The sequence below is a fragment of the Anarhichas minor genome, unplaced genomic scaffold, assembly GCF_050575085.1.
Source record: "Anarhichas minor isolate MPS153535 unplaced genomic scaffold, ASM5057508v1 ptg000055l, whole genome shotgun sequence".
In the NCBI taxonomy this organism is placed as follows: domain Eukaryota; kingdom Metazoa; phylum Chordata; class Actinopteri; order Perciformes; family Anarhichadidae; genus Anarhichas; species Anarhichas minor.
Window position 1 is genome coordinate 3,313,592 of NW_027466501.1, and position 16,866 is coordinate 3,330,457.

Sequence of the window (16,866 nt, forward strand, 5' to 3'; positions counted from 1 at the left end):
TATCATCTGTCATGGCCTTATTTTCCTCTGAACTGCCGTTGTTCAATCTAGTTGAAAAGACGGACAGTATGACAAAATGTATATTTCTGTTTAACTGCGGTGTGTTAAACGGCTGAACTACAGTCATTGAACCATAAGAGTGACTTTTTCTCACAGCTCAACGTGTGACAGGGTGCAGTTTGCCGGGTGACAGACCTCGTTGGTGATTTTGTGATGGAGGCTCCTCCAGTAGATTGTGGGGATCCTTGAGGACTGCAGGGCCCCGGCGTGGAGAGCCACAAACACGTTGAACTCCTTGTCCTCGTCTCCATTCATAATTAGAGAGTTTGTTGATATTACTTCAGTCTGATACCACGCAGGTGGGGTGCTGTGCAAACCCGGAAGAGGTTTGACTGCTGGGGCAGCAGTGCATTGTGGGTTTTAAAGGTCGCTTGTACTTTCTGGCCCAATTCCAGTAGGCTCGTTTGAGATGAGCTGCTTCTCGCCTGGAAAGTAGACGAGAGCAGGCAGCAGCAGCAGGGGGCGCGGACAAAAAACTGAGGTCAAATAGGACAGTTTTCAGCCGCCTTCAAAGAATAAACCGGAAGTCAAATAAACAGTCACTTCCTGTTAGATCCAATCTGTAGGCTACTTGTAGTTTACAGACCTCGTTAGGATTTATCCATGCGTGTTTGTAAATATATATTTATGTGGAAACTTGCATTATGTCTGTCTGTGAAACACCTTGATGCTTGTTTCGATATGTGTTCTATAAATAAGCTTTATTATTATCAACCACACAAGATTTTTTAGGTTTTTAGATTAAACCTTTGTTGCACAACATGATCTCAAATCCAACAATCAAGCGTTAAATATTACAATTACAAAGAAAATATATTTAAATATTTAAATATTTTCTACAAAACGTGGTGAGTGTTGTACTGTACTGATGTATGTATTTGTGTCAAATTATGTCTTCTATATGTAATATTAGAATTAAGATTAAGATCAGACTATTTCTGGATTATAAAAAATGTATTTGTATTTCTTTGTCAATGTTGTGTATTCTAAGTACACAAGAAAAACTACATACAAATACTGTCGTGTGGTGTGACACATTTTTATTTAAATAAATAGAACAAACAATAGCAATACATCCAAATCAAGCATTCAAATTTAAAATATAAAAGGGCAGGAGTTCTGGGCCGGTTTACCCGTCCCAACAATCGGAAGACAAATCTGGTCTGGGACTTTAATTTGTCTTGACGTTCGCCACAGATTATCAGGTAATGTTGGGGGTTCCAGATCTAGTCTTAAACCTCCTGAACGGGGCCGACGTGATCATTTGAAATATGTTTGATATTTAGGAGTTAAAATCTGGATGATTATGTCTGTAGAAGCCATTTTGCATGTTTACATATATATATATATATATATATATATATATATATATATTGCATGTTTACATATATATATATATATATATATATATATATATATATATATAAAAGTCAGCTGTATGTAAATAGTTGTACCTGTATAGACCACAATATTTTGACCACTAGATGGTAGTATGTCCTAGTCTATGAGGTGACACTGGTCAGGTGTTTTATCTGTTTAACAGCAGATCATCTGGATTACTTCACGTTCATGTTCATCTCTTCACTTCAGCGTTGGATGTATTTCTGTCTGTAAGAATTGTTGAAGTCCCTCTTTTAAGGAGAGAGAAAATGGTCTTGGTTAAATATTGATAAAGTCAACCCTGGTCTCCAGTGTCCCAGTCATGTGCTTTGCGTGATCCTCCACCTCCCTGAGCCGTATCACTCCACAAAAGATTAAAGGGAGCGTTCACTCCAAAATTACACATTTTTCCTCTCACCTGTAGTTCTATTTATCAATCTACTTGTGTGTTGAGCGTTGGAGATATCGGTCTGCCGTCTCTTCAGTATAATAGAACTAGATGGCACTGAATAATTTTGAAAAACTCAACATCTCTTCCCAGAAACCACCACCTCGGTTACTCAAGATAATCCACAGACTTTGTTGTGAGCAGTTTCATGGAGGTTTTCATGTTTTTTTTCCGCTTTGAGCAGACATCTCTGCCTTCTCTCGGCAACTCACACCAAAACTATCTAGATTGATAAATAGCACTACAGGTGAGAGGAACATAAATATGTCTTATTCATTTTGGGGTGAACTTTCCCTTTAACAGTGAAAGCAAATCCCTACTTTTTGTGTACTTAAAACTACATTATCTTTATATGCAATGTTGTTACTTTGCTGCGGTTGTTTTAAAACCTCAACCAGCAGACATTAGCATCATTTCCCAGCATTCCCAACTGAGCATCACTGAGGGTGAAAATCCTTTGAATATGGCTTCAACTTTACATCTTGAGGAAACATTCTTTGGCATTGCTCCACATTTGTATTCCCTAAAGGAAGAGAGAAGAAACACTTGATCATGAACATGAACACTAGAGTTGTCCTGTCACCTTTCCATAGCTGATGCGCTGTTCTGTACCTTTTTGCACATGCTGATTTGCATGACGGCATAGTTGATGAGCGCTTCTCGCAGATCTTTGTCTTTCTGCTCCTTAAAGCGCTGCATATCCACCCACGCCCTTTCAACGTGCTCTCTAAAGGGAAACACGCCAAATAAAGCACACACACACAAAATGGGAAAATCTAATCATCTATAACCATTGACATGGACAGGACATGTGCTTTTTAGATGTCAGAAAAACCCTTTAGGCTGCAGTAAAGGGATAGTTTGGATGTTTAGAAGTGTGGTTGTATGAGGTACTTCTCATACAATAATGATATGGTAATGATAAATGGTAAATGATAAACCTCACAATGATTAATGGTGAATGGTCTTGTACTTGTATAGCACTATTCTAGTCTTCCGACTCAAAGTCAGTGTATAGTTTGGAGAAACCGACAGACAGTCAAGTATTGTGTGAAAGCTCAAAAAAAATATTGACCTGCGAAGTAATCGCACCAATAATGTTGTCGTTGTTTTTGTCATGAGTAGCACAGCGAAAAAACAACGGGGTTTTTTTCCAGATGGAGATCGATTTCCCGGAGCTTTTACACCACTAATAAAAGGCGTCAACCAATCACGTTGCTAGGAACGGACATATTCAAAACACGGAGGCTCTGTGCTCCGAAACCTAGACGGTAAACTTCATTACTCCTTTCAGCCTTGACAAAGTAAGCACAGACCAGATCCACTGCTTCTGTTCTTACCTTTCACAATAAAAGCCCTAGACATATACACTGTGTTAATACTGTTGACCAGAGGAAACTCAAATTCACTCAGAGCATTTCGCTAAAAGGAAACTCAATATAATAGCTTAGAGTAGCTTCGGCTATACAGGACTGCTAGGCACTGCTCTGGGTAGAAAGGATTCAAGTATTTGTTCCTCTGATTCAGCTAAATTGTCGCAAATTTGCATCGCTGCCAGTGTGATTAGTTTTGATGCAAACTATTCACAGGCAAGTATTTTTGCATTTTTGTTTTGTTTAATGGCCACGTCCCCGGTGTGTAAAGGCCTTAACAGGTTAAAAAAAACAAAGTCACGCAATAACACAAACAAACTAACCAACTGAGGCAAAGATAGTCCAGCAACTCCTGTGTTCTATGAGGTAACATAACTGTTTCTGTCAAGGAGTCTGGTTGCTTTGAAGAGTGAGCTATACAGAGCAAGGTAAAGCGGTGAAAATATTCTAAATATAGAGTACACCTAAACTAATATAGATTTTTTTTTAGCTGTCTAAAATACGTCCACAGCAGTACATTGCTTGGTAATACACTGACTACAAGTCACTTCTAAACATCAGATCCACCCCTTTAAGCAGTATCCATGACTCACTCGCACTCAACCGTCTTCTCCTTGACAGTCTCTTCCCCCTCTGCGATCAGCTCCTCCAGCAGCTTCAGCCTGGCCTCCCTCTGCTCAGGGGCCTCTTGGCCAAAAAGCTTGTTGGTCATGCCTTTGAAGGAGAACGTCCGCACAATCTAAGGAAGATGTGAACACAGGAAACCACAACGGTCTGGAAGTTGTCTTGCCTCGGTTTGACATGACAAAAGCAGCCATCCCTGCTTCAGAGTGAAGGATTACATATATGACATGAGTATAGTGTACCCCGGTAGCTAGCTCCTCCTGTTGCTGCTTCTTGGAGATGAGGTCTTGGGAGGCCATCTCAAGCTCAAACTGGGTCAGCTCGTGTTTCCTGCACACGGCCCTGCCAAAGAAAGCATATTCTGGGAATATTCTGGGAATATTCAAGACGTTTTACAAAACGTCACCTTAATATTTGTGGAATTCTGATAGAAAATTGTGATATTTTAGCAGATCCAGGCATATTGGTATTAGCTCAAATAAAGCCGATCAAATTCTGATCCTTACTTTACTGAACTTTACTACAGTTGGAATCTACAGTGCAAGCATTCTGCTGTACGTTGGGTGAGAATTAAGAGTGTGTTGTTGTGAAAAATTCAATGAGCGCACTGGCGAGTCTGGTGATCTTCGCTTTGCTCTATTATTATTATTATTATTCTCTAAATAAAACGCTAAATGTCTAAATTCTCTAAATATAATGCTCTCTAATGATTATTAGCAGAGAGCAATGTACAAGGCATTCATGTAGAAGCGGATCCGTTGTAGACTACGTGAGTAACTCGATATCAGACCATAATAAACTAGCTTGTTGTCTGTACTCAGCCAAAGATGTTTTGTGAGGGTAGGACCCTCCAGTCTGTAACACCACTGTACAACCGGGGGTGGACTGTGGAGGGTGAACAGAGTGAGACGTCTTCTCTACAGCGGATCGCGTCACATCATGTTTCATCTAAAAATTCTGTGCGTGTATATATTGCCTCCACACGGCGAGCTGTCAGTGCTCTTTAAAATCTTGTGTGAAGATAAAAAGTGTGTCTTACCTCAGAGCTTCAGCATAGAAAAGATATTCTTTCAGTTGGTCTGCGTAATGTTCCTCCTCTTCTAAGATATCATCTATTGAGGCTGCATATCTACAGGTCAGTGACAAAAAACAACATCTGCATTAACAAGCGACACAGCTGGCAGTGGCAGTACCAATCCTGCAGTACGTGTTAAATGTATGTGTTAGATTGCACAAAACCATGATAACAGAGACAGATGGGATTATGCGTCAAATACTCACGCATCCATGTGATGACCGGCACTTTGCAGTCCATCTCCCATCTCTCTCTCTATGGCGCTCCACTCGCTGCAGTGAACACACGGAGGAGACGCTGTCACACACACACACACACACACACACACACACACACACACACACACACACACACTGCTGCATTTGAGAAAATATTATCTTGAAAAGGTAGCTGTAAGCCTACTATATAGAGGTGGCGATCTTAAACTTGCTGCTAAAGCAACATGAAGCTTTTAGGATAAAGAGATAATAATGAGTTCATATTTTTGGCCTATGTTGCTGTGATGTGATACTTAACTGATTTGATTGATTGAGTGAGGTCAGTTTGTAGTGTGAACTGTGTCCACATGGGTCCACCAACCTATTTAAGATATTCTCTCCTTTAGTCTGGTAAAATAACCTGATGTACCAAAACCTTGTTAATATGAAATATCTCTGACTGACAGTGTGCTGTATTCCTTTTGTTCTATAGCAATATAAGTTATTCTTCGACGACGCCTATCGACCTAACAGTGCACACCAAGATTTGACTTGACAATGGGACATTGGAAACAATAAACATGAATCAGCAATTCTGATCCTTTGTTGGTCATTTTTTAAAGATGTGCTTTAAAAAACCTGAAGACTCTTCCGTAGTTCCCGTGGACCTTGTAAACACCGTAGAGACGATCTGCCACCCTCTAGAAGAGACACAGAAAATACACGACAGCAAGTGTTCAACCTATTAAAAAGTATAGCGAATATTTCTTGATGGAATTCAGATTTCCAGCCTGAGGAGCCAAGCGGGTGTCAGGAGTGTTTTCTTTTATATACCGTATAAAAAATAACTGCACTAATATACATCTCCATGGAAATATGCAAATTAAGCATTATCTAATAAATTTAGTAACCTTTGGTGATTTTAAGGGAAATCCACAAACGCAAATAGACAATGTCGTAAAATGTTTTAGACAATGAATGTTTCTTTCCAGTAGTCTGAACCGACAATCTCTAAATTGATCAGTGTATGAAAAACAACGTTTTTTGGTTGTGGCGTCTAATCTTTTAGATGTGAAGCGTGAAGGAAGAGAGAGAGGTATAGAGACTTACTGCTCGTGCTCGGAGCAGCTGAGATGTGTGAGACTGCAGCTCATCGCTGTAGTGTTTCATCTCCATGAAGCGTCTGAGAACGAGAACATGTACAAGAGACGGTGATTACAATTCCCTTACCTTCTTTCTACCTAGATATGTATTTATTCATAAGTTGACTTTTTCTTTTCAGCCGATTGTAACAGTATTTATTATTATTTTAATAATCAATTAATCATTGAAAGGTGCTCTTACTTGCGCTTGATATTTTTTTATTATATATATGTTTATTGATGTTTAATTGAATCAAGAAAATAATAATAATAATTGATAATGACAATAGTTGTTAGTTGCTGCCCTAAATTGATCCACACTGGGTGGAGCACATTTCAGGAACTGGAAAATATTCTTATTACATCAAGTCAGCTTTGATAAACACACAGCTCCAACTCTCAAAAACAAGGGATGAATTATTTTGACATTAAACTTTTGACCAGTTGAGCCCTTCTTCCATGGTGTGTCAGAAACACTAACTTACTTATCTGGATTTCTCACCCTGAAGGTGGCACTGAGAGCGCTCAGTCTGGAATCTGCCTGAAAGAGAAGGAACAGGAGGTGGTCAAGCTCTGTCAGCACAGAACATCTTTGTATGGAGAGATAGATAGATATTCCACAGATTACCTTTGCCTGAAATCCTGTCTCATACACCACTTCCTTCCAGCCGTGTTCCTGCCACACACGCCGTGAAAAAAAGTTATTCAATGAGCCACTGATCCGTATTGATGATCACTTGACTGTAGGGCGGTCAAAACTTGCCCAGGACGACGTTCGGATATTCATTCTAAAAATGCTTTTGCACATTATGTGTTAGGATCCCGGTCTGACCTAGTGTGTGCTCCTCTGTTTTTTCCCCTGTCAGTTTTGTTATTTGAAGGCCATGTGCTTATGTTTTGTTTTTGTGTCAGCCTATAGTTTCCACCCCCGAGTTCCGTCTCCAACCATGCCCCTCTCCCCAGGCTCAGCTGTGGGGAGTTCCAGTGATCATCTCCGACAGACTTAAATACCCCAGCTGTCCTCCGGCGCGTTGTCAGTCCGTCCGGTTACCAGTCTGGTTCTAGTCCACGTAAGTCTGAACAGCGTTTTCAGTGAAGATTTATGTCTAACCTTTCTGGCTGTCTGCAGCACTCCTGCCGCGCAGAGACCGACCTGCGTAGTACCACGGAGTACACCGGTCGGCGTCCTTTTGTTTCCTTCTCGGACCTTTTCCAGCCGTGAGTTCGGTGGAGCTTCCCTCCCGACTCCGGAGGCTGCATCATCCTTCCTCGGTTGAGTTTCCCTCCCGACTCAGGGAGAACTAAGAAGAGGCTTTGGCCTCTGGACACGGTGCCGTAGTTTATTTGTGTATTGTTTTCTGTTTAAATCTCCACATATATAATAAAGACCTTGGTTGGATTAAATCTGCTGTGTGAGCGTGCGTTTGGGTCCATCTACTACACCACCACATAACAGAACGGTCTGACCATGTCGGACCCAGCCGCCGCAGCAGAATCTCCTTCTGCGGATCAGCTGCAGAGGGCGATGGCCAACCAGGGCGCGCTCCTCGGGCAACACCATCAGGTTCTGAGGGACCTAGTGGACTCGCAGCGATCTATCGGGTCCCAGGTAGCGGAGATAGGAAGCCTGATGCAGGACTTCACGCTACGCCATTCTCCTCCCTAGGAGCCGGTCCCTGAGGACTCATCCAGCACCCGTGAGTCCTTTGTTCCCTCACCGGTGCCCTATAATGGAGCGTCCGGGGAATGTAGAGGGTTCATGCTCCAGTGTGGATTTGTTTTTAACCAGCAACCCCGCACATTTGCTTCGGACAATGCGAAGGTGGCCTTTACGGTGGGGTTGCTGCGCGGCAAGGCGCTGGTCTGGGCGGAGGCTTGGCTCAACAGGCGCAGCCCAAACCGGGTCCCCTACGAGCTCTTCTTGGAAGAATTCAAGAGGGTATTCGACCACCCGGTTTACACCAGGGACGTTGTTCAGCACCTGCGCCTTCGTCAGGGTTCCACGAGCGTACAGGAGTACTCTGTGGACTTCCAGATTCTGGCCACGGAGTCCGGTTGGGACAAGGAGGCGCTTAAGGGGATATATCGCCACAGCCTTTCGGATCTGTTGAAGGATGAGCTCGCAGTCCGGGAGGAGCCAGAGTCATTTGAGGAGCTCTTCACTCTGGCAATCAATATGGATAACCGGATCCGGGAACGCCGTCGGGAGAGGAACTTCAGGCCTTCCAATCCGGTGCGTCAGTTTGCTTCCAGCCCAAGCCTTCAGTTTCCGAGCCCGTCCCGACGGTACAGCTCTGCGCGCTCCCGTTCTCCTACCTCGGCACCTCCCCCTTTGGAGCCAGAGGAGCCGATGCAGCTCGGGCGGACTCATCTCTATCCGGAGGAGAGAGAGCGACGCATCCTCTCAGGAGGCTGTCTGTACTGTGGTGAGTCGGGACACCGCATGGCCGTTTGCTCTGTTCGACCAAAAGAGAGAGCTCGCCAGTAAGAGTGGGGGTGCTGGCGAGCGATTCAGGGAGAATTCCCCATTCTAAGCCTCGTGCACTGTTTCCTGCCACCCTGAGTTTATCTTCTGGGCCCGTGCACCTGTCGGTACTCATTGATTCAGGGGCAGAAGAGAACTTTTTGGACACCGAGTTTATTAGAAGTAATGGGATTCCAGTAGAAGCATTAGAGTGCGCTCAGCTAGTGAGCGCACTGGATGGCAGTTCACTGGCAGAGATAACACACCAGACTCAGCCAATTTCCCTGGTCGTGTCCGGTAATCACAGCCAGAAGACCCGGTTCTACGTGTTTCCTACCCCTCAGACACCCCTGGTCCTGGGACTTCCCTGGTTTAAGGATCATAATCCACAGATCGATTGGGCTGGGGGTAGAATCACCGGCTGGAGCTCCGCCTGTCACTCTCGCTGCCTCAGATCTGCGGTTCCCCGGCAAGCTCTTCCCTCCAGCAGACCTGACACCGGTCCTAGCCTCTCCGCCGTGCCCCGGGAATATATGGATTTAGGAGAGGCATTCAGTAAGGAGCAGGCCCTTTCACTCCCCCCTCATCGCCCCTACGACTGTGCTATTGACCTGCTCCCGGGGGCCCCACTTCCCACGAGTCGGCTATATATTCTCTCCCGGCCAGAATGCGAATCTATGGAGAAATATATGACGGAGTCGGTCGCCGCAGGAATCATACGTCCCTCATCTTCACCTGTGGGAGCGGGTTTCTTCTTCGTCTCCAAGAAGGACAAGAGCCTCCATCCCTGCATCGATTTCAGAGGTTTGAATCAAATCACTATCAAGAATAAATATCCATTACCGCTAATCTCTTCTGTTTTCGAATCCTTAGCTGGAGCTAAGATATTCACCAAGCTGGACCTCCGCAACGCGTATTATCTGGTCCGAATTCGCGAGGGAGACGAGTGGAAGACGGCCTTTAACACACCCTTGGGACACTTTGAATACCTGGTGATGCCGTTTGGATTGACCAATGTCCCTGCCGTTTTTCAGGCACTGGTTAATGACGTCCTCCGCGACTTCCTCAACCGTTTCGTGTTTGTGTATATTGACGAAATTCTCATCTTCTCCCCGAATCCCCAGGAGCACACTAACCATGTCCGCCAGGTTCTGCAACGACTGTTGGAGAATCAGCTCTTCGTTAAGGCTGAGAAGTGCGAATTCCACGTCTCCTCTGTGCAGTTCCTGGGCATCTTCATTGAGGAGGGTCAGGTGAGAAAGGACCCCGAGAAGGTTAAAGCTGTAACGGAGTGGCCGGTGCCCGCCTCACGAAAGAAGCTCCAGCAGTTTCTGGGGTTCGCTAATTTCTACAGACGGTTCATCCGGGACTACAGCCGAACGGCAGAACCACTGACGCGACTCACCTCCTCCAAGGTGTTGTTTTCATGGACCCCAGAGGCCATGGTCCGTGGTCCCACATCGCAGTGGATTTCGTAACTGGTTTCTCCCCGTCAGACAGTAACACCGTCATTCTGACCGTGGTAGACCGGTTCTCAAAGGCGGCTCACTTCATTCCTCTGCCCAAGCTTCCATCGGCCCGTGAGACCGCCGACCTACTGGTTCAACACGTCGTTAGGCTTCATGGCATTCCTGCGGACATAGTCTCGGACCGTGGCCCGCAGTTCTCATCCCAGTTATGGAAGGCATTCTGTCACACCCTCGGTGCCACGGCCAGTCTCTCGTCGGGATTCCATCCGCAAACTAACGGCCAGACAGAGAAGCTGAACCAGGAGCTCAAGGCCATGCTCAGGTGTCTTACTGCCACGAATCCCTCCTCTTGGAGCAATCACCTCCCGTGGGTTGAATACGCCCACAATTCCCACACGTCTACTGCCACCAGACTGTCTCCTTTTGAGGCCTCCTTGGGCTATCAGCCTCCCCTGTTCCCTAGCCAGGAGGTCGAGGTGGCAGTTCCGTCAGTCCAACTCAATGCCCGTCGTTGTAGACGGGTGTGGAGGGAGACTCAGGTGGCTCTGCTCCGCACGGCAGAGCAAAATAAGAGAGTGGCGGATCGGCGTCGTATCCCAGCTCCGGCCTACCGTGTTGGACAATCGGTTTGGCTTTCGACCAGGGACATCCCACTACGCACCAAGTCAAGGAAGCTCTCCCCTAGATATATCGGTCCCTTTCCCATCATCTCCATCATCAACCCAGTAGCGGTCAAACTGCAGTTGCCTCGCTCCATGAGGATTCACCCAGTGTTCCATGTCTCCCTCCTCAAGCCTGTTGTCTCCAGTCCCCTAAATCCTCCGCCAGAACCCCCTCCCGACTCATCGAGGGGGGCCCCGTCCACACGGTCAATCGCCTCCTGGATGTCCGCCGTCGAGGCAGGGGGTTTCAGTACCTGGTGGACTGGGAGGGTTATGGACCAGAGGAGCGGTGCTGGGTGCCGCGATCCAGGATCTTTGATCCGGGGCTCATAAGCGACTACAACCGACAGAACCCCGGTAAACCAGGCGGTTCGCCAAGAGGCTCCCGTTGAGGGGGGGGGGGGGGGGGGGGGGGTACTGTTAGGATCCCGGTCTGGCCTAGTGTGTGCTCCTCTGTTTTTTCCCCTGTCAGTTTTGTTATTTGAAGGCCATGTGCTTATGTTTTGTTTTTGTGTCAGCCTATAGTTTCCACCCCCGAGTTCCGTCTCCAACCACGCCCCTCTCCCCAGGCTCAGCTGTGGGGAGTTCCAGTGATCATCTCCGACGGACTTAAATACCCCAGCTGTCCTCCGGCACGTTGTCAGTCCGTCCGGTTACCAGTCTGGTTCTAGTCCACGTAAGTCTGAACAGCGTTTTCAGTGAAGATTTATGTCTAACCTTTCTGGCTGTCTGCAGCACTCCTGCCGCGCAGAGACCGACCCGCGTAGTACCACGGAGTACACCGGTCGGCGTCCTTTTGTTTCCTTCTCGGACCTTTTCCAGCCGTGAGTTCGGTGGAGCTTCCCTCCCGACTCAGGGAGAACTAAGAAGAGGCTTTGGCCTCTGGACACGGTGCCGTAGTTTATTTGTTTATTGTTTTCTCTTTAAATCTCCACATATATAATAAAGACCTTGGTTGGATTAAATCTGCTGTGTGAGCGTGCGTTTGGGTCCATCTACGACACCACCACATAACATTATGTTCATGACACCGTGTCTTACTGGCCTCTAGTGAACTATGCACTGTGTAGAGCCGTTTTGAACTTTTATCAGACATCCTGATCCTATGGCCCAATCCCTTTGAGGGGCGCTCCTGCAAAGTCCGTGAGGATTTAGAGCTGTCCCACTGTCAAATCCTCGACTGTTTGGGGGCTTTCTCGCAGATATTTTGAGCCCTTTATGAAGACTTTCTGTAAGTCTGCATTTCTGCAGATTTTACCCAAGGGAATTACCCACAATTCATTGCAATGGGATGTTAAACACGGGGTAACCAGGGGAAGCCTGGAGGCGTAAAAAAAAAAAAAAAAGGTAAACAAAGAGAACGGCAGATGTGTTCAGCCTGTCATATTAAGTCTACACAGAAACATTAAGGATTCACGATGGTAGATAAAAACACAGGAATGCAAGCAGAGACGATATCACACAACTTTATTCATCAAGCATTTCATTTTTTCGTTACAAAACGAGTAAATACATTGACTATTACTTCTCATACCGTGAGCCTGGAAGACGTTCAAATCAGGCAGTAAAAAGTATACAACATGCTCAGTAACTCCAGCGACAAATAAAGCTCTAGCGTAAGTTCAGACAGGAAGACTATACTCTTGCATGCCTAAGCCCGTAGCTTATTTACCATACATCTGCCATCACTCCTCATGCAGGCACACTCATTATATCCTTGCTGTCATTCATGATCAGCTGTTGAGATCAGCTGGTCTCTCTAGCCAATAGCACAACGACACAAGGACATCGTTAGCCTATCATCTCACTGCTGTCTCTCTTAAATATGATTGTCTCTCTACCTTCAGTACATTCAAGCTGCTGTTACGCAACCCTCCACCTCCCCATCTCTGCCAAATCTTCGCAGCTTCATCATTCTATCAACCTCATCAGCCACCATCACCACCAGTGTCTGGACTCCACGGGGGGATTTATATTGTTGCCAGGGCAATCACAACTTGATCACAAGAATTTCTGTGTAACTCATTAACGCAGCATCTGTCATAATAAATGTTAACTACTAATCATTCACTTGTCTCTCCTGATTGAACTGTACATGTTTAAGACTTTTACTGAAACTTTAGCTCAATGTCAACAACAGCAACTACTGCCATTACACTGCTCTAGAACGACTGCCTTACACACATGTGCAGTGGTTAACTAAGCACCGAACACATCCGCAAATGTACATACCATATTATGATGTTATGGTAACGTGACATGTTGAAGTAAAGTGCTCAAGCTCACACATAACTATTTACCAGGTGAGTCAGTTCAGTCTCTGAGGGTTCAGGGTTTAAGGCCTTAGGGAGGACACTGGGATTGGGCCTATTTATTTCTGTCACTCCCTTTAAAAAGCGCTGCAATGGACGAGGAACCCTAAATAGGGTGGCAGCTAGCTGCAGGGAGATCGGCCGGAAGTTTCCTTCTTGCTGTATATATCACAATATAAAACAAGTGTTTTCTGTTTAAAAAGTACAAGCGTCAAGCTCAGCTTGACCTAACATTACATTTAATTTTCAACTACTGAAAGTGATGTTGTGTGACTCTCCTCATGCATGAGGCAGACAGACAGTGCTGCTTCTTTTTCACAATCGAATATTGATTTTCGTATTTGAACATCTGTTTTGTTTTTACTATTCGAATATGTATTTAACTTTTGACAGCCCTGCTTGACTGAGCTGGAGCAGCAGCACGTACCTCAGTGAGGAAGTGGTGGAGGATCTTGTCATTGGAGAGGACTGGATGTGATGCAACGCGAAGCAGGAAGTTCTCCAGCCCGACCCGGCGACGCTCCACAAAGTCTGGGTCCATGTTGTCTGCCGACAGCTTGTGCCACACGAACTCTGCCTGCAGGCAGGAGAACAGAGAGACTGCCTGCAATTCAACTTCTCGCTTGACATTGGTGCTTTTTCGTTACTTCAGTCGATCATTTTTCAAATGCATAGAGTTTAACCATTCTCCCTGTCTTCCACACTATAAGCCATTGAAATGACTAAAGCGTGTGCCGATTACTTCTATAAAAACCTCCAGAAAAGCCTTGGAGATAAGCCACTATTCTACCTTTACAAAATCACGGACCTGGCCTGGTGTTAGCCTTGCTTATTGATCTCATTATTAACACTAACTTTATAAGTCAAGGTATTTTAATCAAGTTCCCTGTAACTTAAAACGAACTAGTCTATCATAGATGTTTTCATTTCCCACCCTAGTTGGCAGCTGTTTTCTATCCAACCTAATAACTCTGTGGCAGCTCGTTTCAAAATAAAAGGAGCAAACAAACAAGAAATCCAGCTCCATAATGGTTGATTTTGGAGGACTTAATTTACCAGAAGTTTGCCAGAAGCCATTGGTGGGTTCTCATCCAGTTTATTCTTGTACTGCCACATTATATTAGACGTTTCTTGAAGGACACAAAGCAAGGCCGCAATCCTCTGTGTGTCACTAAACAGGGGTTGGGAAAGCAGAGGCACACTGAACTCACTCTCTTCTCAGGCAGAGGGGGCACCACGATGTATGGATGAGTAACTAACAGGTAGTTCCGCAGCAGCTCAAATTCACTGTATCTCCTCCACAGGGAGTCCGGGGCCGGGTTGCGACCTTCGGCAACTGCATCCATTGGCCTTTAAGAGTCACAGGGGACAAAAAGTACAAGTTGTGTTAGCACAGTGACAACATTCATGCACCGCAGAGTGATAACAATATGGAGTAAAGATATCGAACCATCTCAGCTCAAGCCACAGCACTTCCTGTCAAATAATAAAGAGGGGGGGCTTTTCTCACCGTGTTTCGACGAGGTACACAGTGAACGTCTCCTGCATGTTCACGGTGTTTTTGCCGTTCCTTCTCTCAGCCTCAGCAACACAGATCTCCATTGTGTGCAGGAGAGTGGAGCCCTCTTCCACCATCTGAACCGTCACATCACACAGCATCAGTACCAACCTCTGTGAGACACTTGAGTCGTTGTTCCCACTAGTCTGCACATTCGTGTTTCACCTTTCTTTTGTAGAGTTAGGCTACTGACGTTAGCTAACAGCTGTCCACATTAACTATGAAACACAATTTATTAAGCAAGCTAATGTTAGCGTGAAAGTAACAGTAGACTGGGTGAGTCACACAGGAGCTCAGAGTCCATTGTGACGAAGACATTGAAACGGTTAAACATATTAACGTTCTCTGAATTGTGCCAAATCAACCGAGCATTCTTCCAGTTAGCTTGTAGCTATGAAACATTTAAGCTAGCTTTAAACTGAAGCTGTCACGTTAAAACAACGTCTATTTCCTCTAATGGCAAAACCAGTTTGACTAAAAGGGGAAGGGGAAGCTACTGTTTTACCGTGTTGTTCAGGCTGTTGTTCAGGCTGTTGCTCCCGTCTGCAGCTGTGTGGTCTGGCTCATCGTCAGTGGCCAGCGACTCATCCCTCCCATCCTCCGCCATCCTCTTCCTTTCGGCTGATGTTGGTGGTGAGCATGCGCAAAACCTACCGTAACCCAACAGATGTGATGGTTGAAATATTTTCAGAAAAACACATTAGACTAAAATGAATTGCATAAGCACGTTAGATGGGGCTAAACAAAACAATGTGGGAAAGTACAATTTCCGGCATGGAACGCGCATCAACAGTACCTGTGCGTCATAGAGACGAATCAATCCTTAAGGCATGGACACGTCGCTCCAATAATGTCAGAAGATATAGAAAACATTTTTGTGTCCAGAAGCTCACACAATCTGTATTCGGGTATACTTCAATGTGGCGGTCTTTTAGATTTCAGTCCTGGTTGATTTAGAATATCTATTTGCGTACAAAAAAAAGTGTGCGAAAAATTGTGATTTAGTTTAATTCACAAAAACTGTAATACAGCCTCTTTGTGACTTACATAATTAATTAACGCCAGCAAATTATTTTAAACAAGAGAGATAGGTCATTTGAACAAAAATGGCACAGACCCACACTTTGGAAATCCCTGATTGTCTCCACAGAGTTGACACCATTCTCTGTCAGCACAAGGTCCTTAGCAGAAACATCGGAATATGTGTGCCCATCCAAAAATGTTCTCCAAAGGGACTTTAGGAGAAGGCAAAACACTTTCCTTTTTGAATGCTGGATTCAGGAGCTGAAGGAAATGCTCCAAATAGAAAAGGACCAGAAGGAAGAGATGCTTTTCAGATCCTTTGGAAAGGATGAAGCACTTCTACATCTCAAAGCCTTTGAGATGGAGTGTACGCTTTCTCAGAATGAGAAGGAGAAGGAGGCTATGGGACAAAACATTGAATCCCTCCAACACCAAATTCAGGAGCTAAACAATACTCCAAATAGAGAAGGACCAGAAAAAGGAGATGCGTCTCGTAGCATGTGAGATGGAGAGTGTGCTTTCCAAGGAGGAGGAGGAGGCTGTAGTACAAAACAATGAATCCCTCCGACACCACATTCAGGAGCTAAACAAAATGCTCCAAATAGAGAAGGACCAGAAAAGGGAGATGCGTCTCAAAGCATGTGAGATGGAGAGAATGCTTTCCCAGGAGAAGGAGGAGAAGGAGGCTAGGACGAAACAATGAATCCCTCAAACAATTATTGAAAAACATAAATGACGACTTGCATCAAATCAGAGTGGCAGAACCAGATGATGGGCTGGGTGCGTGGATAATGGATATGCTGGGGTGGGGTTGATAGTGTGAATGGCCACCTTAATGCAGGCCTGTAAGGTGGCGGATGTGGAGTAGCGGATGGAGTAGTGTGTGTGTGTGTGTGTGTGTGTGTGTGTGTGCATGAGCATATAGATTACATCCTGATGGACACCTTGTCTGGCCATACTACCATTACTGAATGCATGTGTGAATGGGTAATTAAAGCACTTTTCTTCTGAAGAATAGAAATGTGATAAACTGGTGAGCTGTTAAAAATAAAATAAATAAAGTAAAACAATACATAATT

General features: G+C 45.1%; 2 protein-coding genes across 2 annotated transcripts in view; both read right to left on the reverse strand.

The window, feature by feature from the left end:
• ttll12 (tubulin tyrosine ligase-like family, member 12) overlaps positions 1-423 on the reverse strand; it is a 72,705-nt gene extending 72,282 nt beyond the window's left edge. The window contains exon 1 of the mRNA XM_076075972.1: positions 196-423. Within this exon, the coding sequence (XP_075932087.1) occupies positions 196-315 (120 nt within the window). The 5' untranslated portion in view covers positions 316-423. The remainder of the gene's footprint in view (positions 1-195) is intronic.
• Positions 424-1,461: 1,038 nt separating this feature from the next.
• On the reverse strand, positions 1,462-15,393 carry LOC142931947 (sorting nexin-4-like). The gene is made up of 14 exons (XM_076076108.1): positions 15,270-15,393; positions 14,717-14,841; positions 14,418-14,556; positions 13,634-13,783; positions 6,928-6,975; positions 6,785-6,840; positions 6,268-6,340; positions 5,797-5,858; positions 5,167-5,232; positions 4,925-5,014; positions 4,128-4,227; positions 3,855-4,000; positions 2,501-2,615; positions 1,462-2,411 (listed from the first exon to the last, which is right to left on the reverse strand). Exons 1-14 carry the CDS (start codon positions 15,369-15,371, stop codon positions 2,364-2,366), a joined length of 1,320 nt encoding a protein of 439 aa, XP_075932223.1. The 5' UTR covers positions 15,372-15,393; the 3' UTR covers positions 1,462-2,363.
• Positions 15,394-16,866: the final 1,473 nt, after the last annotated feature.

What these genes read in the sequence shown, in the direction of transcription:
- LOC142931947 (XM_076076108.1), bottom strand. Translation starts at nt 15,371, where the DNA reads ATGGCGGAGGATGGGAGGGATGAGTCGCTGGCCACTGACGATGAGCCA. An exon ending in AGGGTGAGAAATCCAGATAA is followed by an intron (nt 6,341 to 6,784) that starts GTAAGTTAGTGT and finishes TCTCGTTCTCAG; the next exon opens with ACGCTTCATGGAGATGAAAC. An exon ending in AGCTGCTCCGAGCACGAGCA is followed by an intron (nt 5,859 to 6,267) that starts GTAAGTCTCTAT and finishes TGTCTCTTCTAG; the next exon opens with AGGGTGGCAGATCGTCTCTA.